The 23,604-nt window shown below is 46.9% G+C and overlaps 1 protein-coding gene across 1 annotated transcript in view; it reads right to left on the reverse strand.

Annotated features, from left to right (window-relative positions):
- LOC131262671 (potassium voltage-gated channel protein Shaw-like) overlaps positions 1 to 19,086 on the reverse strand; it is a 37,184-nt gene extending 18,098 nt beyond the window's left edge. The window contains exons 1-6 of the mRNA XM_058264725.1: positions 18,881 to 19,086; positions 15,327 to 15,444; positions 8,189 to 8,383; positions 7,696 to 7,914; positions 5,783 to 6,386; positions 5,356 to 5,445 (exon numbers count right to left, since the gene is read on the reverse strand). Of these exons, the coding sequence (XP_058120708.1) occupies positions 5,356 to 5,445; positions 5,783 to 6,386; positions 7,696 to 7,914; positions 8,189 to 8,383; positions 15,327 to 15,444; positions 18,881 to 19,086 (1,432 nt within the window). The remainder of the gene's footprint in view (positions 1 to 5,355; positions 5,446 to 5,782; positions 6,387 to 7,695; positions 7,915 to 8,188; positions 8,384 to 15,326; positions 15,445 to 18,880) is intronic.
- Between the last annotated feature and the right edge of the window lie 4,518 nt (positions 19,087 to 23,604).

Here is a 23,604-nt window from a genome sequence, read left to right on the forward strand (position 1 = left end):
AATATGATGAGGGACGAGTTTTGATTTTGCTCTCGCCCGATAACGTGCGGGTCAGTCGAGGATTACCGGATGCATGCTCTAAACATGGAAAAAGTGAGAAAAGATATTTGCTTTCACGGAGTATTTAAAAAAACCGCCAATTGTTTTGTTCACTCGGAACCAGGAACTTTTTGGTATGAAACCCCTTTTTCCACTATAACCAAAAAAACGCACAACGCAACTTGTCGCAAACAATTTTCTAGCTCACCTTCATGTCGACGATAATCCACACACATACACACAGTTTTCCTGGAAAATGTTCCCGGCCATCTGCGTGGAGTGCCTGGTTTGGTGACAAATGTTCCACGCTAAGGCTCGCTAACAGGAGGACGCACGCATCAGGCGAAGGGGGAAGGTGTGGATAAATACTCCCTAATGCGGGCAAATTTTCCCGAATCCATTTGCTGATGAAGCAGCAGTTTAAGCTAATTAACTAAATGAACTGTCTCGGGCAAGCCTGGCAATGCTGTTGTTGGGCTCCCGGCCCGAACCGGAACCAACGAGGTGTCTTTGGGCGATGTGATGACGAAACAAACGTCGGCGTTGTCGGGGAAGCGACTTCCGTTGTTCGTGGAAAACGTGCCAGAAAACCCTTGTTTTTCGGTTGGGAAAAACGAAAGAAACAAGCGAGCGAAACCCATAAACACGGGAAATGTTTTATTTTTTCGCGGGCGTAGGACCTTCGCTTTCGTTCGGAAAAGTTGGCGTTTGTGTGTCCAGATTTTCCACCGATTTTTATGCGGCCGGATGCGTTGTAGGGGGCAGCATTTTTTCACTTGTTTCTCTTTGCCTCCACGGGCCGAACCTTTCTGAGATCCTTGCTTGGAAGCTTGGAAAAATAAATTCCCCATCATACTTATCCACGCTTTTGCGCTTCCAATTCGGTTTCCTGGGCGCATTCGTCGCCGGTGATAAATGGAATAATCACGTCCATTTATCTTCGTTTTGCTCGGCTTGGGTTGCTGGTCGGAAGAAAGCACAAAAAACACAAAATCGCATCGGTGAACGGGTGCGTTTCCGCTCCACCGTGAGAAATGCGAACCCCGAAGGGAGCTTTTCCCTCGGAAGGTTAGGACCGAAAGGAAAACTTATCATTGCGGCAACATATGGCACTCATGTGTGTGTGTGTGTGTGTAGTTGCGCTGGGTAGCTCACACAAATCACTGGATGGTAGCGAATAAATTAACCATGCGGTGAGAGTGAGCCAAGGCTGTGGTGGGCACGTGATGAAGAGGTAGAAATTAATCATGCCGATCAGTCTGCGGACCATACGCACCGTAGACGATGGGACGGAATTTGACTAATTACCGATGTGCATGATTTCTGAGTGCGTTCAACAGATGGGCTATTCTTATTTCCTTTTTACCCATGGATGAGAGAAATATTTTCTCTTCCTAAATTCGTTCCAAACCTTCAAATAAAAAAGGGCTTTGAACGGATAACTTTAAACGAAGGAAAACTTCAAGTTTCTTCTGCGGAAGATCTGGAGCAGGAACCTTTCCTGTCATCCTACCGAAGTGCTCTGCAATTGTAGAACCTTCTGGTACGCCAAAAAACTAATGAGATTTTGATCGATATTCGCCTTCCGGTGTGGAAAAGTTCATGCTAAAAAGCAGCGCAAAACTTTACACAGCGTGGCTTATCCAATGGAGAGACATTCACCGGTTCAGAAGCCTCTCCTCTTGCCGGTACCATGACGAACTTTTTGTCAAACTTACAGTGACACCAAGGTGCCACCAGGTTGATGGTGTGTCGTTGCGCTTTGCGACGTTTACTTTTCCACTTGCTAATCCTTTTGCGGACCGGGATTCAAGGAACCGGGAAATGTACACGTGTGCCCGTGCGGGAGTGTCTTCTCTTTGTCCAACGGGCATATCTGGTGCGGGCACAGTTGACACAGATGACAGATGGTAAGTGGAAGAACTGGTTTCCCGGGAGTTGCCAGAAGCGTTTTGGATTTCTTGGAACTGGGTTGTTTGAAGCCGTCTACGATAGCCGAGGAAGTTTAGCTTCCCAATGTTCCCAAAGTTATAGTCGATGATCGTGTTAGGATTTGAGTTTAAGGTGCTTTCAAAAATATTTACATGCACTAAGGAATTCTCAACAATTTTGCAGGCTTTTGTGTGACTTACTCAAATTGAGGAAAAAGAAACGATCGAGTATAACCTCGATGTATTAAAGAGACTTCGAATGAAAGGTTTCTCTTTAACCTCACTTGACCTTAAAGGTGGTCGTCGGCCATCGATTTCCTATAAATCCCACCTCCATTTGCGACGGCCTGCGGTTGACCACGGTCTAAATGTTTGCCCGATTAGATCGTCCGTCCCCCGCCGGTGTCGCCCAAATTGAGCAGCAAAGGGCAACTGAAGTTGGAGTCCCGCAAGTAAACACTTGTGCTACAAATTTCCAATCGAGAAACCCACCCCCTCCGCCCACCAGCGTTCTGGTTCCGGTGGGAATTTTCGGTGCTTCCGTTTGCCTGCTGGCGTTTGGCCATTTGCTTTTGGCTGTCTGGCATGCCGGTGCGAATGAGGGCACAGAAGAATAACATTCGAACCACTCCTCCGAGAAGGGGAGCGGGGGGCAAAGGGCTGCCAGAGGGAAGGGACCGTACTGGGCAAACAGGCAAGACTTTCCTCCACCCCAAAAGGAGACACCGTGCATGGAGCAACTGAAACTGGCCAGCCAGACCACCGACTGTGAGTTGCGGATGCGGAAAATTGTACATATTTACCTACATGCACAGGGTGGGGGGGAGGGAAAACGGCACCCGGGAAAGTGGTCGCTAGCGAGCATTCCCGGACGCCGGTCGGTTCTCCACTTCATTGGGTTTTCCCATTAAAACGAATCGAACCGTGCGGCCAGGGCGAAACGGTTGTATCCATTTTCGTCCAATTGAATCGAAATGTGTGATTGTGCTGTTCATTTTCTTTTTCCCGCAGCGTCCCATTTCCAGCAGAAGACGGAACCCGACGGGGTTTGCTTCTCTCGGCACAATGTTTGATTTCTTCTGCTTCGGGGTTTTTTTTCCTTCTCGCTCAATTACTCCACGGCGTCTACTGGGAAGCGGTTCGGTCAAAGAACAAAGCACAACCGAACGAGTACGTGGAGCGGTTGTTCTCGGTGGAAAACCCATTTCCTTGCCCTGAAGGGCTTTTATTTATCGCTTCCGGTGACCGGGAAGGAACACCGTTCCACCCGGATCCAGCTTTCGTGGATCTGCAGCGTGGTGTTGCGAAACAATGGTGTCGCCCTTGTAAATCACCCGCCGAAAACCCCAACCGCCCCACCTCAGCGGGCAAGGAACCCGCGAAAGGAAGCGACATCGAGTCAACTGTCATGTTAATTATTTCCACCCAAGCACATGGCACGAGGGTTTGCAATCGTGTCGTCCGCAGACATCCAACGGGATGAAACTTCTCCGGCCCAGCGCAGGAAGGAAGCAACTTCCCGAAATCCCCTCGGGAGAGGAGGGTTTGATTGAAGCAACGGGAATTCGTCGGGCGTGTTCGGTCAATCGGAACGGTGTCGATCGAAGGACAATGACGATGCTACACGCCGATGGTGTTGTTCACGGGCCACCGGGTTCGGTAGCGACTTCGGTCCGATTGGATGCGGGTGGCCTCCGCGTTGGGAGAAAATAAACCCCGGAGCCATCCCGTTCTCGGTGGTTGGCTAATTGTGCGTGTTTCTTGCCGATACTGAGGCTCCTTTTTGGAAATGGAAAGCTTTACGGAAAGTTTTCGACCAATTATCAAAGAAACGACCCAGCTCTTTCCCTCGCGTGACAGCGAATTAACTTTAGTCATCAGAGTTTTCGGTAAGTTTTGGGAACAGTTTAAGCCCATCCTTGACAGCCAACCCTTGTTGCTTCGGTTCGGTACTTTTATTATCTGATGTTTCGGGGAACACTTCGTTGTTGTGTTTGATTATGCTAACATTGTCTTGTTTAATGTAAAACAATAGAGGCAACACATGGCCTGTAGAGCAACTTTTACCATTTATTCGAGATGTAATAGTCAAGATAAGCAAATGTCATTGGCTGCATTATTATTACAAATCTTGAAAACCCCTTCAAACATATCTCTGCTAGGAAAATCCGTCTCATCTCGTCTACGATGCAACAAGTTCATCGTCGCTGAGCTGTAGAAATAAGTCCTTTTTAATAAAGAAGTTAAATCATTTCCGCAACAATGCAACCAATAGAACAAAAGAAAAAATCAATCAAAACGAAAAAGATAATCGGGAAATAAGTTAGCGCAAATATTAACTTTGTTTTAAGCGTTCGAACAAACCTCAAGATTTAGCCGCGAAGTGAAACATAAACGGCAAAAAGGTAAAGGAAAGCTCCAGTCGGGAGGAAAATTGGAGCACGAGCAGCGCGATGAAGGATGAAAAATAGCTAAGACGAGATGGGTAAAAAGGTAACAGAACTAATTGACAGGGGATGAAAGCGAGGAATGAAAATTGCTCCATGGGAAAACCCGGTGGAACCCATTTTTCTTTGTTCCATCATCGATCGATGCTATCGGCGATGGCGTGAAGGCTGCTAATAAAAGACACCCAGCAAAGTGAAGGTGTTCGATAAGCGAAAAAGAACTAAGATAAAAAAAATAGAATAATCGAAGGTAAACCGAAAGGTAGAGGATGGTATAAAATTGGACAAAAACAGGATCCGCTCGCTATGTTGTGCACAGCTCTGAGCTTTGAAAATGTAGCTTTTCTTTGGGTGGTGATAATTTTCTCGTGGAAGGTGTTGGTGAACGAGTTTTACAGTGGAAACAGAAAAAAAAACATGGGAATGTTTTGCTTGCTTGGAGCGGTTCGGTCGAGACTGCGCCAGCCGGTAGTGAAACATTAGTCTGGCGATCGGCGGAAATGGGTCTGTTCGTGTGAAAATGATTAATGTGTTCCGGCATTGCTGTAAGTTTGACCGGAAAGTTACTATAGGTAAAGTAATGGAAAAGAAAGGTAGTTCGACGTTGTGCTTATGCTTCATGGTGATAAAATCCTTTCATCCATTTCTTTTGACAACACGGCTGCGGAAATGACAATCGTACGAACTGACGGTGTGTGCGTGTATGAATGAGTTAACATGTATAATCTAGTAAGCCATGGTCCGCAAATGCTGTAGCCACCTCTGGAAGCAGTTTGGAGTAGTTTTACCGTGTGAACTGCCTTCTCAGTAGGCTCTGACCAGCAAGCCAAGATTAAGCCGGACGCGATGCTGGACGTCTTCGCGTTTGTGTTTGTGGGTAGTGGAAGAAAATGCTTTTCGGCTACCGGAAAGCGGCGCTTCGAACGAGCCAAACTTACCTATCTTCGGGCCCAGATCCTTCGTCTTCACCTGGTTCATGCGGCGCGCCATCGGCCCGGAACCGGGCATACCGATGCCACCGCCTTGACCTACGGTGAGATGGTTGGGTCACCAGTCCAGTGCGAAGGCGGCCATTTGCAATGGAAAGGTTTTAGCAGCGACAAGCGGTGATGAAGGAGCGATTCGTGAACGGAGCGGAGTGAATTTCGGCAACATGGAACGAGTACATTTAACGTTTGCGTATGAGCAATTAAAGCGAGGAAAAGGGGGAAGAAAAATACAATGGGAGGTAATGAGTGGTAGTAGCTGTTCAAATTTAGGATATTACAATTTCTCTGGAGATAAGGAATCATTCCACAAATGACACTCATTTCGAAAAACATATTTCAAGATTTAAGTTGTTCCATAAAGGGGGCACAGACTCACCTGCAGAACGAGGCTGTCGAGGCTGTTCCACCGGCAGGACCCTTCGACGTTTCTTTGGCAACTTCGCTCGGGCCTGCGTGTGCGAGTAGTACATCGCGAAGTTACTCACGATGACCGGCACGGGTAGGGCGATCGTCAGCACACCGGCCAGCGCACAGAGCGCTCCGACGAACATCCCGATGTAGGTCTTCGGCGCCATATCGCCATACCCGACGGTGGTCATCGTGACCAACGCCCACCACAGCCCCAGCGGGATACTGTTGAAGTCGTTGTGCGGGTTCGCCTGTATCCGCTCGGCATAGTACACCAGGCTGGCGAATATCACGATGCCGAGCACGAGGAAAAACACCAGCAGCGTCAGCTCCTTGGCCGAGGCGCGAAACGTCTGTATCAGGATCTTCAGGCCGGACGAGTGGCGCGTCAGCTTGAACAGCCGCATGATGCGGATGATGGAGAAGAACTCGAGGATGTCGGCGTTCTCGAGGTGCGACGCGAACCGCTGCAGCACCAGATCCACGTAGAAGCTGAGCGTCGCGATGTAGTCGATGATATTTACAGATGATGTCACGAACTCGCACTTGTTGGGGGACGAAATGAAGCGTACCTGTATGGAGGGATGGAAAGGAGACGGAGCATATGCTAGAATAATGCACCATTAACCCAGGAGAGTGCGATCTAGCTGTGTTTGAAGTGTTGGAACACTAACGATTTATTCCTCTGTTAGCCGCAGTTTATGGTTGTCACGCAGCACGCAGCGGGAAGTACTCCTTTATTGCATGGTCTGTAACTCTGGCACCCCCGGGAGATGATAATCCCACCGTGCTAACCAACGTTTTGTGGTCCCCATCTATTCCTTCTCCGACGTTCGCTTTACCACCGGATTGTCGTTTGCACAATGCAATGCGGAGTGAGAAACCATGGGAGCACGAATCTCGTCAACGACCGCACAGTGCACTCCAACCCGGTGTTCGTCGGAAAAGGATCTATCTCGAAGGAGATTTTCCAGGAATGGCAGCAAGCGCCTTAATGCGCTCATTTACCGAGAGTGTCTCGACGGGTGTGCGATGGCGTTTTTCCTTCACGAGCAAGCAGAAGAATGCGAACCATAAAACTCGCTTTCAAGAGCACGCTGTTACACGCGGTGTCATTGCCTTTCCTCCACCGTCAACAAGTAACAAGTTGTACCGTGATTCCTGTCTTGCACCGGGGTGAAAGAAGGGCTGTTGGTCGGGGGGTATTAAATTGCATTGCCACGTTGCCTTTGGTTTACTTTGCGTCCACACGATGGAACGATGCGACTCTCGGACGGCCAGTGAGTAATCTATATCATTTTCTAAAACGAGTTGGAGCACTTTTCGTACCCGTCTTTAACTTTACACATTAATGCCTTTCACTTTAAAAAATACTTTATTTCCTCTCCTACCTACTCTGAGGCGTTTTGTTTCGTTTTGCTTTCCTCGCGAGAAGTTTTCCTCATTATATCAATATTAGCTTTTTCCTTTTTCCACATAAATAAAGCTTGCGTTCTTTCGATGCAATTTCAGATTCAATTTCATGACTCATTTCGTTAGCGAGAAAGTTGTACGATGTTGCAAAAACAAAAATAGTCTGTCGCTCGTTTTTTTTACTTTTGCCGTCGAGACACATTCCTTAACTTCTCGCAAAGTGCTTATTGGATTGGCTTGTGTCTTTCCGCTTTCGGGAGGGGGGGGGGGGGGGGGGGGGCGGTGGTCTGAATTTAACTTTCAACATTTATCTGTCTGCAGTGGAGTTTGTGTTTAGTTCCAGTTTTCTTTCCACCATTGCGCAACAAATAGCTGAGTAAGGGGAGTTACGCAATGCTAGAGATAGATAGTGTTGGAAACGAATTCGAGTTTCGTGCTACAAAAACGAAAACTCCCCTATGAACTTACCAAAATTTCGAACGTAAACCACGCGTTGCAGACACACTCGATGTAGAAGAACGCCACGTGAGCGTTCGTTTGCGTCTTGTCCAGCACCCAGGACGTGTTCTGGTGGGCCGTCTTCACCGAGATGTTCCGGATGTACGGCACACGCATGTCCGGGTGCGTCTTCAGGCAGAAGGACAGGATGGACACGCAGATGAAGAACACCGATATCACACCGATAATCTGTAACGGGATGTGGTGAAAGTGTACGATCATCAGAAGGGCAAGCGAAAGGGAACATGGGAGCGAAAAAACGGACGCTGGTCATCGCAAAGATAATCACTCATCCTCCCACGGTCAGCCGGTGAGTCCGCCGCCCGGAGTGTATCGCTCCTGGTGGTTCACCGGTTTTGTAGTTCCGTTTTTTCCTGCCGATGGGGGGAAAAGGGGGGATGCGAACGACCCGTCGGGGGCGTGACCGGACCGCAAGCTCATATATCACCCTCGTACCCCTTACCTTGGCAGCGTTGGAGCTGTACGGTTCATCGAACAGCGACCAAATTTGCGGTTTCGTGTGCTGCCACCAGGAAACCGTACCCTTAAGATAATCGTCCTCGTAACCGAATTTCCTAGCTAGTTCCTCCTCCGTCGGCTTCTCCGTGTCGAGATCGAGCCGCTCCAGCACGGCCAGCGTTTCCTGCGTATCACGATGCTGCAATGGGAGGAGAGAATCAGTGAGGGGGAGAAAGATAAAACATGAGAGAATTTAGCTTGCTAGCATCGGGTGTTGGGATGGAATTAATTATTCAATATGATTTTGGGGCAAGACGACAAAGTTACCGACTTCACGCCTCTCGATTTTCGGGGGTTCGATGGATTGGTTTAAGCCCGGAATTGACCGGTGAAGCGAGCTGGTGTCGATACACAGATGAATCCTTTTTTAACCCGGTCATGGACAAGGTTCTCGTGGGTGGAGCTTGAGGTTCCCCGTGGGTTAGTCAATTCGATTAGTGACTGGCGCTATAAGACAGACGGCTTTTGCTGCTTTGTTTTACCTCCCGAACTCAATTTCGTGTGTATATGTGTGTCGCTGTGTGCTTATCGGATTGTGGAACCGTCTCACCCATCTCAGGGCAGGTTCACTCCCGGGCACCGTAAAAACCGCCAACGACTAAACGTTACCAACCGAAGCCAATTTTCGACTCACGAAACCTTCGATACCGCATGTTTGTGTGTTTCATTTTTATTCGATCCTGCTGATTGGATCCGGTGGGAAAAGAGAACCATCGAAAGGTTAGGCCTACGTAGGATAATAGACCCTACCTTCCTCCTGTCCTCTCTCGGTGCGGTGAGACTCATACGTGTATAGATTGTACACGGAAGGATATGGATGGTCCCTCGGGAACTCGGTGTGGAATATTACACGGCTCAATAAATCATTACCATAAAACGAAAGTGAAGCGCCCAGGGAGTACGTGTGTGTGTAAGTGTGTTGCAAACATGTTGATGGAACCCACCGGTAGTGAGTAGAGGGCTGGCCCTTCTATTCGCCTACTTTCATCAAAACCGGCCCCATCATAACTCCAACGGGTGATGGCAGATATTTGCGTAAATAATAAACGAGAAATGACGATGACGTTGGCGCCAGTGGCCCGAGGACCCGTGTCGGTCCCTTGTCTGTCTCCGTGTGCCCTAACGACCGGGGACTCGACACATTATCTTTGGCAAACATTTCGCTGGAATCTTCAGGAAACGGGTTATGGCCGGGGAATAAAACTACTCCGACGTTTACGGAACGAAGAAGGGTGTCTCGGTGGTTATAGAAGGGCCCGGGTGTCCGGGCCGCGTCACCGAGCGGGTGATAAACTCAGCGGACGTGCACGGATCATTTAGTGGCATCATGCGCCAGTTGAGCTGTGTAACCTTGCCTTCTACCTTTCCTGTGGCTCGGAAGCGTGTTGATGAGTTCTGCCGGACGTGGTACGCTCCTTTACGTGGCACGAGCTGTGTGTTGGTGTGCGCCTTCGAACCTCCGTGCCCATCATCCGTCGGCGGGAATGGTGGAATTATACATTTTTAAAGCCTTCCCCTATTGAAAACCACCACGAAACCGGTGCGATTACTTTCACGTTGTATCAGGCGACACTGGCGATGATCTCCGTGCCTCGAGGACCAGACCGAAGAGGTTGTTTTTATACCCACCACCCACACAACCGGCTCGTGTCACTCTGGGCTATCAAGGACCTCAGACTGGAGAGTATGCTGGCGCCAGGTTTTTCTTCCCTCAGAAGGAGGAATGCACGAAACCTTGCTGAATCTTGTGACGGGTAAACAGTTTCACTAATGGAAGATAATCATTTCTTGCAGACGGAGTCGACAGTCAATGCTACCCTCCCCCTGTGTGGCCCGTGTCTTTGCCGCAACTACTTAGAAGTTGCGAAGAAGAAGGCCAAGGCTCGTTTTCCCATTTACTCAAGAGGAGATGGAAGCCACCCGTGGACGATTGACTCGAGGAGTCGACGTGGGTTTGGGGAAGAGGAATTCCTTTTATAGCTCGCACACAAACCATGTGTTGTAGTGTCTTTCGGGGTCGGGACGGGGTAAAGTAGTCCTCACGAGATGACGCACACGGACGGGCCTCTGTTCCGACCTTCACACGGCACATTTTATCGACCACCTACCGGTCGGGCTGGGGCCATATGTGTGTGTGTGTTATTGTGGCGAACCGAACTTTTCCATCTGAAAGTCTGCGAGTGTAAATATTTTGCTTAAAATTTTCGATACCGCTAAACCACAACCGAAATGAAACCGCGCGCGCTGATGATGATGCCGATGACAATGATGAGTGATGGGAGTGACGAGAGTGGGAGTTAATTCCCTCCCTCACTCTCGTCTTGCTGCGGTTCACCACATGACCGACGGAAGAAAATGTCAAAGTTTTCGACAGATAGAGCTTCCTCGATTCCCGTTCGATATAATGATGGATTATCCATCGTGAGTGACACATGGGGCGGATGTGTTGAGCCGACGGATTATCGACGGGGGAAAATGGAAATCGGTTTTCCCACGGCACCGCGGCAAGCGGAAAGGCTGTTTAAATTCCATCACCCTGATTGCTAATTCGTTCGGCAAACGTTTGCCTCAAAGTTTGCCCCAAGTTCAACACGATTGTTTCTACAATTGGGAAGTAAAACAAGTCAATATTATGAACAGTGTTTTTGAAATGTTTTGGAAAGCTTTTGATCTCTCGTGATATTTTTTGGTATGTTTTATCAACAGCCCTTTTGTTGGTTCGAATATTGTGGCTTGAATTTTTAATCCAGGCACATTACGGCTGCAAACCAGAAACACCAGATGATGCGCACATGAGTGAAACTTGGTTCGTTTGAAATGACGTTGGCAACAGCTCGTTGGAGAGGAGTTGGGTTGATGATCGTGGCAGTAAATTAGACTGCAGGCGAGATTGTTTCAAAGCGAACGTAGAATTTGGCTTGCTGCCAAGCAACGGTCCGGACTAGAGAGCTGATGCAGGGCTATGAACGCATTAAACACATTCATTCGCATGCAACCCCGGATGAAAAATACTTCTGTTTAGAAGCTAATAAAGTTGTCTTGTTAATGTGGTTTCCAGTTCAGCTGGTGGGCCCTGTTTAAAATAGATGTACCGATTTAATTCGTTACGTACGGAAGGTTTTGGATACTATGGAGACTTAATAAGATGTCGTAGTTAAAAGTAATGCTTGACACGTGGTTTCGCATATAGAAACTGATAAAGATTTTCAAACGGCACTACAAGCGAAAAATAGCAGGACTGGAAACTCGACAAAAAACGGTTCCCCTTTGTCTACCGCATAAGAAACAAGCCTCATCATCGCGGTCCCAGAGAAGCCTCGGGGAAACTTTCAAGGAAAATTGAAAATACTTTGCACATTCTCCGGGAGGCCATTCGCACATTTGCTTGATGAAACTGTAGCAAGCTTTCCGGGCCGAGAGGCACCTTCGGGACTTCAAAGGCAGTGCCAAGATCCAACGGAGACGCTGGGGCGCAGACATCAGACGTACAGTTGTGTATCATTCTCTGAAGAAGTGAATCCTTCTTAGCACGCAAGCATAAATTCTTGAGCGAAAAACTTTCCATTCGATTGTTGTTTCATTCCAGACGTAGAGCGTGCGGGCATAGTTCTGGGCAAGGATTGTAGAAACTTGACGCTAACTTGACTGGCGCAGGGAGCGATGGCAATGGTAGAGGGAATTATGCTTCGGGCAGAATTTTATTTATGCGGCAAAATTTCTTCCCTAAGAAAGAACGATTCAGACGAGTAATATTGCTTATTATTGCCAGCTTTCTCCTGGTGGAAGTTGAAGTGTCTCACACGTGGAAAATGCTGTGTCTCCCGAAGCGCGAAGCTCCAGATATCGATTGGGGTTGTTTTTATTTACTTTCGAAATAAGTCAGATCCGTTGCGGATACTAAGACAGGTACACCAAACCATCTCATCTAGGATTTCAAATCGTGTTTGATTTTCTTGGAAAAACATCATCGGTTCAGTGAAAGGAAGAGATAAATTCTTAGAATTTTCATTTCTCAATAGGTCGGATATTTCCTTCTTGGCGTGATCATCGAAGAAAGTATACAAAAAACATTACCATTCTCAAAAAGTATAAAATGTTGGTATCGTTCTCTTCGGGAAAAGCTTAGAACGATCGTTTCTCCGTAACTGATCTTTACGTGATCGTTGGAGTTGACTTCCTAGAAATGCACGTGGAATATTTTGCATCCTCATGAATTTTCATGTAAATGAAATTCATACAAGATTGTTCGAATACATTTTCCCGACAAATAACTCCTTGGCGCAAGATTGGTCTTTTCTCCACTTCGAGGTAGCTTTTTTGACATTTGTTTTTTTTTATAAAAGTAGAAATTCTTCGAATTTAAGGTGATTTTCTTGAGAGTGGGAATTTCACACCTTCGCACTTTTGAATGATTTTCTTGAGGCTGAGATTTCACGGTTCCCTTTGGGATGTTGTTTCTTGGAGAGATTTCTTCACGTCTTTTTTAAGACTTCTTGCAGGAAATTTGTTTCCTTAGAATACCGAATCGATTTAGTGTCGTGTATTGGTGAATGTGTGCTCTTTGAAGTACACATTCAGTATGGCTTCCGGAAGCCGGGAAGCGCCAGCGTGCTAGACATTCGCGTAAGCGATCCAATTTGCGTGTGGCATAAGCGATCCGTTGTTTGTGGCCCGGCCCAATCGTCATCGTGATATTGCGATCATGTTGAGGGGCGAGCATCCGGGCGAACGTCCTCCTCACCCGGATGATATATCGTTCGTCCGCCCGCCGTACGGGGCTTTGACTGTTCGATTTCGACTGAAGCGTTAAGTTAATGCTAACAAATCACGTTCCGTAACAAGTTCGCTCTCATCAATCTTTCCTCGTCAAACTGTGGCGTCTCCGGACACGGTGCGGAATGTGTTTGATATGTGGCGCGTTCGGTGTCGGAGCGTGGGCGAACCGATAAACCGGTGACGTGGGGTTTCCCGTGCGTTGTGGGGGAGGGGAAAAAAGGAAACACATTTCGAGGCAGGTGCGAATAAATCAAATTTGCTTTCGTTAGACACGCGCTACAGGAAGAACATTCATTTTGAAATGATAAGGGCGAATTATAAGGGTTTGTTGCAGCTTGTTTTGATGGTCCAATTTCAAGCGAAAGCAGTGTTTTATCTCGATGGTTCGATGGCCTCGACATACTTTGCTGATTCCAATGTTTTTCAAACATGTATCAACACAGGCTTGAAACACTGAGATCTGAGGTTGGCTGAACAAAAATGTGACGGTGTTGGAGTAGCGTGTTGAAGCCGACCCTGTGAAGCTGTGACCGGCGATCAGCTGAACAAACACCAGTACGTGGAGCACGCCGATTGAAGGCGAAAGAAATATCGCGTCAGATGATGCATGGCGAAGGTTCTGCTTTGAAATCAGTTTATTGCGATCGTTTGCATCGGCGGATCGGAGAGGTTACTAACAGAGAACGTTTCGACGTGGAAAAGTGCATCAAGATGAAGCTGGTTTCGATGGTGGTGATTTTTGTGTTTCTCCTGTCAACGTTGGTTCAAGGTTACGAACTGTTTCGACGACGTAATGGACAAAATTACACGTTGCTGTATTCAACACCGTTCATCTTCTGAGATTGTGTGAAAAACGAGACAAATCCTGCAAGAGTTTACATGTGTGAAGAATGGTTAAGACTGTTGAAAACTGCACAGCTTATGCATTAGAGTGAAACAATGTTAGACCAAAGAAAGCGGTGTAAAATGTAAAGAATATAAACTAAGATTACTCACATTGCAAATTGTAAATTGACTCGCTTGTAAACATAAGTTTAATGTAAACATGTGATGTATTCGTAAAATATAAACCTTCAATAATTAATTTATTGTGGTTTCGATCTCTAAGCGTCAAAACTTGAGAAATAGTTTAAAAACACCGTTCCAATTTCCCCTATCTGAAAATTGGTGATATTGAAACTGTCACACGATGTGTATCATTTTACTGAGGTACGTTAAATTGTGTAACATTAAATCACCACAATATATCAATGCGTTTCACGATCACGATAAAACGCCAGCCATTACTGCAAGACTCGCAGTAACGTGTAATAATTTTCGACAATCGTGTCCATTGCAATCACCACCCACGGCAATTTATCTCTGCACACCCTTTCAATTTGTCGTCGCAATGTGCCCGGCAGGGTTCGCCGAGGTCCCGTAAACTACGCCCCAGACACGATCGTCGTGCCGAAGGTTCCGTGACCTAGGGAGGGATTTATATTTTCCAATTTCGATGGAAATTAGGCTCCCCAGGGTGGTTGGTTGGTAGGGCTAGCGTACGCACACACACTTGTTTCGGCACGCATTGGAGTGTAATTTATGTTTTCAGAACCACTGGATATAGCGGTGTTAGAAGATGGCAGAATTTACAGTTTATTGCGGTGCCGTTAGTGTTGTTCAAAAATATGCGTACTCCATCGTGGGGAGGATCAAATTTCCTGTGAATAGTTTGTCTGATCCCGCTTGCAGATGGCAAACAAACGTACTACCTCGACGCACTGCACGTGTAGACACAATTTTGGGCAATTTCGCTTACGATTGCTCCCTAAAAATTGAACTGAAATCAGCCCCCCATTGGGGCGCCCTATGAGCCACCATGCCGGCCGATTTTATGCGTAGCGAAATGATTGGCTGTCGTCCAGGAGAAACGATGCCCCGTCCAACAACGAGCGCGCGCGTGTGGGGCCAAGAGTGGCCATGGAATGAAAACCCCCGGTCGTATCCTAAAATCGTTCGAATGGAAATGTCAATATCATCGGCCAATATTGATCGGACGGTAATGTTGTTTTCCGTCGGCACCGATTGATCAGGGGGCGGTCCCGTTATCAATCAGGATTAAATTAGGATCCATTCATCATGGAAGCGGGCGGGAAATGGCACTCGGATGTCCTTGACACGGGCGGGATGGAGGCGCCCGGTACCTCACAAATCAATCAAATCGAACGACTTTTGTCGAAGGGTCGAGGGAAAGCTGTCATGTGTCATTGGGTGCTGTCATTGCGTTTCGTTCGCGAGGCCGGGATTGCCGAGCGTTGCTCACTTACCTGCGTGTAGGTCATCCAGCAGCACGGTTCGACCTGGTTCGAGTCGAGGCCCCAAAATTCTAGCTCCTCCTCAAACAGCGGACCGCACACGTCGGTTGGATAGTGCAGTTTTCCGGTGCTGAAAAAGAAGGGTAGAGGAAACAAAACAGACAGGAGGCAAACAGTTTTAATCTCCGTTCGACGTGAATGAATTGTCACAGTTCGTAGTCGTCGGGGAGTGGGTTTGTAAAACATAAATAAATTATCAAAATTAATAGGCCTTAATAAATATGAAAAAAAGGGGGTCCGCGACAGCCGAGCGGTAGCGCCGGTTAGAACATCGGCCCATGAGCGCCGGGGCTCACCACCTCGACGGCGTGGGTTCGAATCCCAACCGAGACCGGACCCTCCCCTGTACGAGAGGACTGACTATCCACGTACAACAGGGAAACAAGTCTCGTAAGCCCTTAACGGGCAGGCATGACCAAGAGGTCGTTACGCCAAGAAGAAGAATAAATATGAAATGAATTTCACATCCTTCCTTGCGGCAAGCAAACATTGATCATCACATTCAAAAGGGATCAAAACTGGTGTAAAAATTCCGACCTGCATTGTTTGTATGCTTCCTTCGTTTGCTTGATCTCCCCCTTTGTCAGTTTATTTATTGACGAAAATTTTACAAATTTTCTTCAGCATCTCAGCAAGCTCATGGAAATCATTCCGTTCACCCCAAAACAGCATGAAAAATTCAAACGAAAATTCATTACGTTTAATAGCTACATGGTAAGCGAATTTTCAAACGCCCTTTCCGGATGGCGCTTGGAGGGATTGGTTAATTTATGGTGTTACCGTAGTGGTGTGCAACGCCACAACGCTTTCACTCGGGTCAGCATCGGACGGAAACTGTGAAAACACCACCGCCAGTTAATCAACGGATCTGCACGAAAACGCAGAATTTTCTCAACCCAAAGGAGGGACTACATATTTTGCAATGTGTGGGGAAAATTTGGCGTTGCTATGCAACCACCGGTATAAAATGAACAGTTTGCCACCGTTCTCCCAGCCCTAGGTGGTATTTATATTCATCCCGAAGCACAGAAAAACCAAACCGAAAATTCCGTGGCAAACTGTAATGGAATTTTTGTTTTTTGGTTACTTCCAAATGAACAAGTTTACGAAGTTGTTACAAACGTACAATGAAGCTGCATTTTAAATCATCTTCCAACCCCGGGTCCGGGCTTTCTACCGTGGCGTGAAAAAGGTGTCGTTTTGCTTCGTGAATGTAATTACCCATCCCCAAAATTCAATTGCATTTTGCAACTCCGACCGAGCGGGCGGATGGGAAGGGGGAGCTTATTTGATTCACAAAACAAAACGGCACCCGACGGTCGGTGGAGAGTTAGACCGTACTTAAATATACAAGTAACCTTGGTGGGGGAGGATGAAAAGCTGTTTGTACTAAATTTTCCACCTTCTTTGCCACCTGAAGCTTCGGATCGTAACCAACCGGTGGACTTACTAAGGTTAAACGAACGGAAAAAGTCATACCATAATGTATAGGCTCGTAAATTGCCTCGGTCTGAAATATATTTGCGGTTTGCGCTAAACTTGGTCTAAGTTATGAGTACCCTTAGCACACGGCTGGCGCGATTATCTGCGAGGACGAATTCGAGGGGCCATTGGAAAACTCTGGTACTCCCGTAGACAGACGATTTAATCGCGCACTGGCTTTGAACTGTGCCGCTTTTGTTGAAGTTTTTTATCTGTCTTTGTGTGGCGATTATTTCAACCAAAAGTTTAGTAATAAATTTCCCCAACACCAGGAAAGTCTGGCAAAAAGAAAACTTATTCAGGCCTAAGGCTGCTATTGTGATGGACGAAAGACAAGGTCTGTTTGCTAATGAATCATTTCTCATGTTTAAAGGTAAAATATCAAAAGGACAAATGAAACCACACGTGCCAAGGAGGATTTATAAAGTGAAGGATGAAAAGTAGTAGGAAAAGTGCTCACTTTATTATAAAGTTCCAGGATATCCTAGACGGTGGCTTGCGGTTGACATTATTTCAAGGAAATATTTTATTGAAAGGTCTTTATGACTATTGACGACTACATTAAAAATGGATCGAAGGGAAGGGATTCATTGTTGGCCGTACCATTCGAAAAGGGATCCCGTTGATGGGGCAGTTGTTTAATATGCATGGCCATTTAACAGTTTCAACAGCCCCCCCCCCTCCCTCTTTTACCGGAAGGCAGTCCCAATATAGAACCGCAAAAGAACGATTCCGCTTGGGGCGAGTAGGAAGATGTTTAAAGTTTGCGGTTATCGTTTTCCTGGATCGGACTTTCTTTAACGGTCTGGCAAGCTAGACAAATATGTGGAGCGTGTGTGATGGGTTTCTAGTGTCCTACCGTCCTCCCCCCGGGTCGAAATGGTTACGGGCCTTCTCGAAATGGTTACGTGGTGTCCGCTGCAGGTGCTCGCTTAATTATTCATTCGCAGGCACGCTTTCGTTTGTTTTGCGCCGCGTGCAAACTAGCCGATAAGCAGGCTCATTAGAAGCGAGGGACGTTAGCAACGAATGGGAACCCTTGACAACGTCCGAAAAATCACAACACCTCGCAATAAGCTCTCACATCGAAGGGATAAAACTACCACAAAAGTTGAAGCCCTTCGTAGCCTTTTTTTTCCTTGTTGTCTCTTTGACATGAATATGTATGCACACTAGATGCATCACAACTTTCTCGACGCAGCATCCGAAAACGTGGAGCATCGTTCGTCATATGTAGCGCACACAACGCCGCCCGAAAAAGTATACAAATGGTGTGCACACCGGTTCCAGGTCCAACCATGGCAGACCGTGTGGCGTGAAACAGCGGATATGTTCCGGAAAATTTTCTCACCCCCCTTCCATCGCGCGTTTCGCTCCAGTGACAGACTGCTGGAAAATGCTGCAGCCAGCAGAACGTGCGCTCTGCCTGTACCATTTCGGCATGACACGAGAATGTTGCCCAGGACCAGCCTAGGCGGGAAGATAAACGAATTTAGGGATAATCTGTGAGTTTTGGACGTCTTCTGTTGTCCGAAAATGAAGCGTCACCGTGAAGCACAAACGAACGTGAAGCTGAGGGCCAATAGAAGGCATCGGAGATAAGTCACTTTGTTTCCAAATCTACCCCAAACGAGGCTAGATGTGAACGAGGAAGTTTTTGGTAAACCTTATTGCTGTTTGGCCGAAAGGTAGTTTTTATTTTACACTTGCCTATGATTTTTGATGGCAATATTGTTATGAATGACAATTCTTTTTGATGAGTGGAGATTAAACAAAACAACGAACCTAAAAACACAACGCATGTCGTAAAGTGCGTTCATTTACTGCTGCATGCGAATTATTCTAGGATACAATACATTATACCAATGCCCATAAATTATACCAATAAAGGTATCCAATTGAGTCCGTCCCGTAGTACCCCCCCCCCCCCTTCCCCCCCTGTGCTCGGTAAGGTAAAATCGACATCCATAATATTCCCTGTTGTAGTACGAAAATGGTTGAATATTTTATCCCCGCATGCTTACCGATAGTAATTGAGCACCTGGGCGAACACGCCCGGATGCCGATCGAAGAAGTACTCGTTCAGGATCGGATCGTAGTTGGCGAGCGCCTCGGTGAGCCGGGAAAGCCGGGTGGCGGGAATTTTCTTCAGCGTCGCCTTGTACGTCTCGTGCCGTATGCCGCCCACGTTCAGCACGACCCGATTCTCCGAGTCCATAAGGTTCATCATGCCGCAAACGCACGGGGTGGCGGGTGAATGCAGGCGTCTTGCACCACCACCCTCCGGCACACACGTCCCTTCCTCTCCGACCCCGCGGAGGGACCGAAGTTACCGAAGAACGATAAATGAATTAAACACGACCGGGTAGTCGCCTTTTCCGGGACGGGCCCTTCCCGGCTCGAGGGACCACCGGTGAAACCGAAACTAAAAGGAGTGATTTGCTTGTAGCAATCAACTCCGACGCAGTGGTACGTGCGTTTGCTGCCCGTCCGATGGTTCTTCGCCACTCAAGGGCCACTGGTGTAAGCCGTCCGCTCGCAACCGACTCATGCTTGGAGTCTGCGGAGCGCTGGATGTGTCCTTCGATTCGTCCTTCGTCCTGCCCGAGACGGTCCGAGGCCCCAGGGTGCTTGCCAGGGAACCGGCACAAAACGTCGACCTTGGCCGTGGGTCGTTTCGTCCCCGCTTCCGAGGGTAATAATTTTTCAAACCTCCTTCCGGACCCGTGGCCGAGGGCACAGTAAGCTGCTTAGTTGTACACTTCACTTTTCCGCACCACTAAAACCGCAAGGAAACATTACTTCTCCGACACAGATGAAGCTCGCCGCACTAGAGACACGGTTTGAGGGGCACGGACAGTGTATTTTACGTTTCCCCTTCCTCGTTTTCACTATCTTCTTAGTTAAAATAAAATGAAATAAAAACATAAATTAACAAAATCACACTGGCACCCGTTTTAAGCCGACTTTATGGGGCGCATTTGCTTTTTGCATTGCTTAAATTTATCTTTTCCAACCAGCGTCCGCCGTTGGACACACCCGCACGCCGTTCCGGTCCTTTTTCCGGAGGCTCTTTTTGCAAACTACACACTAAACTAGCGCACACCACTTTGCACGAGGGATTTCTTTATACAACTGCGGAACAGCAGCAGAGAAATCGAAGGAGAATCACGCGGGCAAAGGCGAGTCTGGTGCTGGAAAACTCGCCCCCACCCAGCAACACATACCCGGTCGGTGGCACGGTCAGTCGGTTGGCATGATTAACACTTTTGCACGTTGTGCGTCACTTTTCCGAACCTCACCCACTCATCCCCCGAACCAACCTACGACGTTGGTTTGATGCGTTTGCGTTTTCTCATTTCCCGTCGGGCACTGGCCGGAAACCCTCCCGGCCCGCAATCGACCAGGTCCGGAATCGGTTACGGATTGACAGATCGAACACTGCGCTGCGGAAAAACTCGGTCGAGCTGTTGGAAAAATGAAAACGAAACGAAATGAAACATAGCTTCGAGGAGAACTTGAGACGATACGCGAGATAGGGGCTTAGGAAGGACTTATTAGCCTAAAGGGGTCCTCCGGAAGTGTCTTCCGCACGGCTCACGCAATGGGGTCAAATTTTATGGTCACGTCCTCTTACGTTTTTTCTTCCCTTCCTTGTAACCTTACTACCAGTCGACCTTGGGCCGGGGGCGAAGAGTTTATTGTGATTTATTGAACAGATCGGATCTATTCGAGTGAATCCGGCAAGTGGACCGGAAAAGCTGGAAATGAAATCGATCACGGCGAAACCTTACGACACGCGGAAGTTTATCGAACGTTTCGTTTTCGTTAACTGACAAGATATGGTTTGCTCTCGACTCTATTTTTATTCACTTAGCAACTTCCGCTTCTCTTTTTGAGTCCGCAGTCCAGTTTAATTTTCCGAAAAATATTTTAAAAAAACAGAGCGCAGCGAGTAAACAGAATTACTCATTCAGAGAAGCTTACAAGCAATGTAAACAATTGCTTTCCTCACGGAAGACTGTATTTTACATACAGTTTCGTGGTGGGGCGTTTGTTGACGATCGTATTTCTGGAACGAAAAATAAAACGAATGATCGTATTAGTCTCTTACCACAGATGCTTGATTTATTTTTAAGTGATACTTATATGTTTTCTATTTTTAATGGCCGAGAAATGGTCCGACTTATTTATGGAAGCTTTTTCTTTTCTCGAATTGTTTGGGAGAAGCCTTATTATTTTGAAAGCAAAGTTTTACAGCAAATTAAACTCTGGGAAGTTATTTTATACCGACGTTCCTGGAATCAGGACACGACTGACGATGACGCATTGCTTCTGCCCATGTCCTAAATATGTGTGTGTTTTGCGGCAAAGCAGAAAACCGTGTGTTGTTTTTTTATTTCTGCTCTTTTCGTGCTCCCTTCTGGAACCGTCCCAAAAACACATATAAACTTTGCGGAACGGTCTCGGCTTTGAAATAACCCGTGTACCGCTCGCGTGTTGGGCGCTGCGCCATCCAAATGTTTACCGTAATAAAGGGCTAACTTTGAAGATTGCAACAGATTGCCCGCACCACCATCCAAGCGAAGATAAATCAAATATTACCCAACTAATCCTGTCCGTCCGGGAGTTATTACGCTCCCCCGCTCCACCAGCCACCATGTCATGGTGAGTCTCGAGGTTGACGACGCTCGTTCGGAGCAGCACCACGGCAACGACGACGGTTCCCTCCTCCGGTCCGGATGTGCTCATCAAAGAATTATTCGTGACCATCCGAACCGTCCTCACCGTGGGCTTCCACCGAGCTAGCGGGAGTTTCCTGACGGGGCAGAGTACCTCGCACCGGGCCGTCGCAACGTCAGCGTGATGTTGTTCTTTCGAGTCCCCGTGCTCAAACAGTGCTGCGCCGCAGTTCAATCTTGAGGGTAATTGTTTATTTAGCCGAAACAAGCGCAACATGTACCTTTTCCTCGAGTTCGCGGTCTTCGCTCGCCGGATACCCAGCGCGGTGGAAAAGGGCAATATGCAGTGCAGTACCCATTTGCGAGTTTCGGTAATTTTCCGGAGGGTTTTCATCTTCATTTTTCACGCAGCGAGAGCGCGGAGCGTTTTGCGGATATCCGGATGAATCGGGCGGACAAGGTCGGTGGGGGGTAGGGACGTGCGGGACGTTTGAAGTGGTGCTTGATGCGACCTTGAGTTGGAATTCTCGCTTCCGATCTCGTACCTTCGGTTGCATCATGCCGTTGCCTTGTTTTCTTTTCCGCTTCCGGAGAGTGTAAATAAAAGTCCATTCATAATCCAACGAGCATCACAAAGCTGATTTCGAGAATTGCTGGAGGTTGGTCGGAAAAATCCTACGAAATGGGAGATTTTCCAGGAAAAATTTTCTCTTCACAAGCCAATCTCTGAAGGTTGTGTTCTATTTGATTAGGTTTATTCATTCCGATTGAGATGAGATGAGCCGTTTATAAAAAGATCTAGTGGATTATGTTGTGCATTTCCCTTGCATCTTGCTTAATCTTTATCATACAAAATGATTTTTAATTTCTCATAAAATTTTTCCAAATTTGTCTCAAAAGCAATATTTTCATTCAGCGAAGCCGTTAACATAATTGTGAATAGAATTAATTTCATTATTGCAATTATTTACAATTGTTATTGCCGATCGTTGAAACAAATCATATCAGAAGGGACCTTTGTTCAACAATGCAATTGAATTTGGGAAACATCGTAAAACAAGAGCATAACAGAATGGGACCAGCATTGTACTTTCGTTGTGATAATCTATAATTTTATAGGTATAATTTATATTGATGGGGGCAAAAATGGGGTATATCAGCAATACCGGTATAACTGAGACGATTCTATACGACAAGGGTTTATCGTTGTAAAATGACCCCGAAAACCTGCGAGGAGCGTCCGACCAAATTCCCAACATTTCCAGATGCCCGAAATGTGCGCTAGATTCGAATAATTGGTCATTGGCATTTACGGTTTGGTATGGTAAATATTCTGCCAGATCATTAAATCCCTTTCTTGGTAAAAAAATCTTACCCTAGCAGAAACATTGAAAAAAATGTTGCCCGTTAGAAAGCATAAGATCGTTTTATTTTTTGCCACACAGCGCACAAAGGGTACGATTAAAAAATCCAATCAGCAATATTTGAGCGGATATCATGATTGGATAGTTATGCAACAACAGCTTTGTCACGCTAAGGACAGCTTCGAGAGGACAGTTTTAAAATGACTGATGATGCAAACTAACGGTTTACCAGCTAGTGGTGGGTCAATGGCACCGAGCTTCTGTCGCTGTAGATGAAAATAATAGTGATTTTTCCAGCATGATTTATCAACTTTTCTCGCCACAGAAAGGATTGATGAGCTATAAAAGCGATGGAGTGAAATATGATTTATTTGACCTCCGATGAAGGACGCAAAGTCATAACATCTTCATATTTTATACCGAACTGCTCACCTCCCCCGTCGCTCCTAAATGGCGCCGTTAGAATTTCATTAGATTTTATGACCTGCTCGCTCGAAGGTTTTAATTTCTCCCGTGTGAGCGATTGTGAGGTAGCATCCACTGCAAAATGGGTCATCGACGGGATCGTCTGCATAAAACGATCCACTCTGTCTTTCCTTGCCTCATGTGGGTTTTCAAGCAATGCCACATGCAGCCCTTCATCGTTGTTTGACAGGAGGCGAAAACAACTAAACGAAAAACCTGCCAAAACATATTCCACCA

Source organism: Anopheles coustani, chromosome 2, assembly GCF_943734705.1.
Source record: "Anopheles coustani chromosome 2, idAnoCousDA_361_x.2, whole genome shotgun sequence".
Classification (NCBI taxonomy): Eukaryota; Metazoa; Arthropoda; class Insecta; order Diptera; family Culicidae; genus Anopheles; species Anopheles coustani.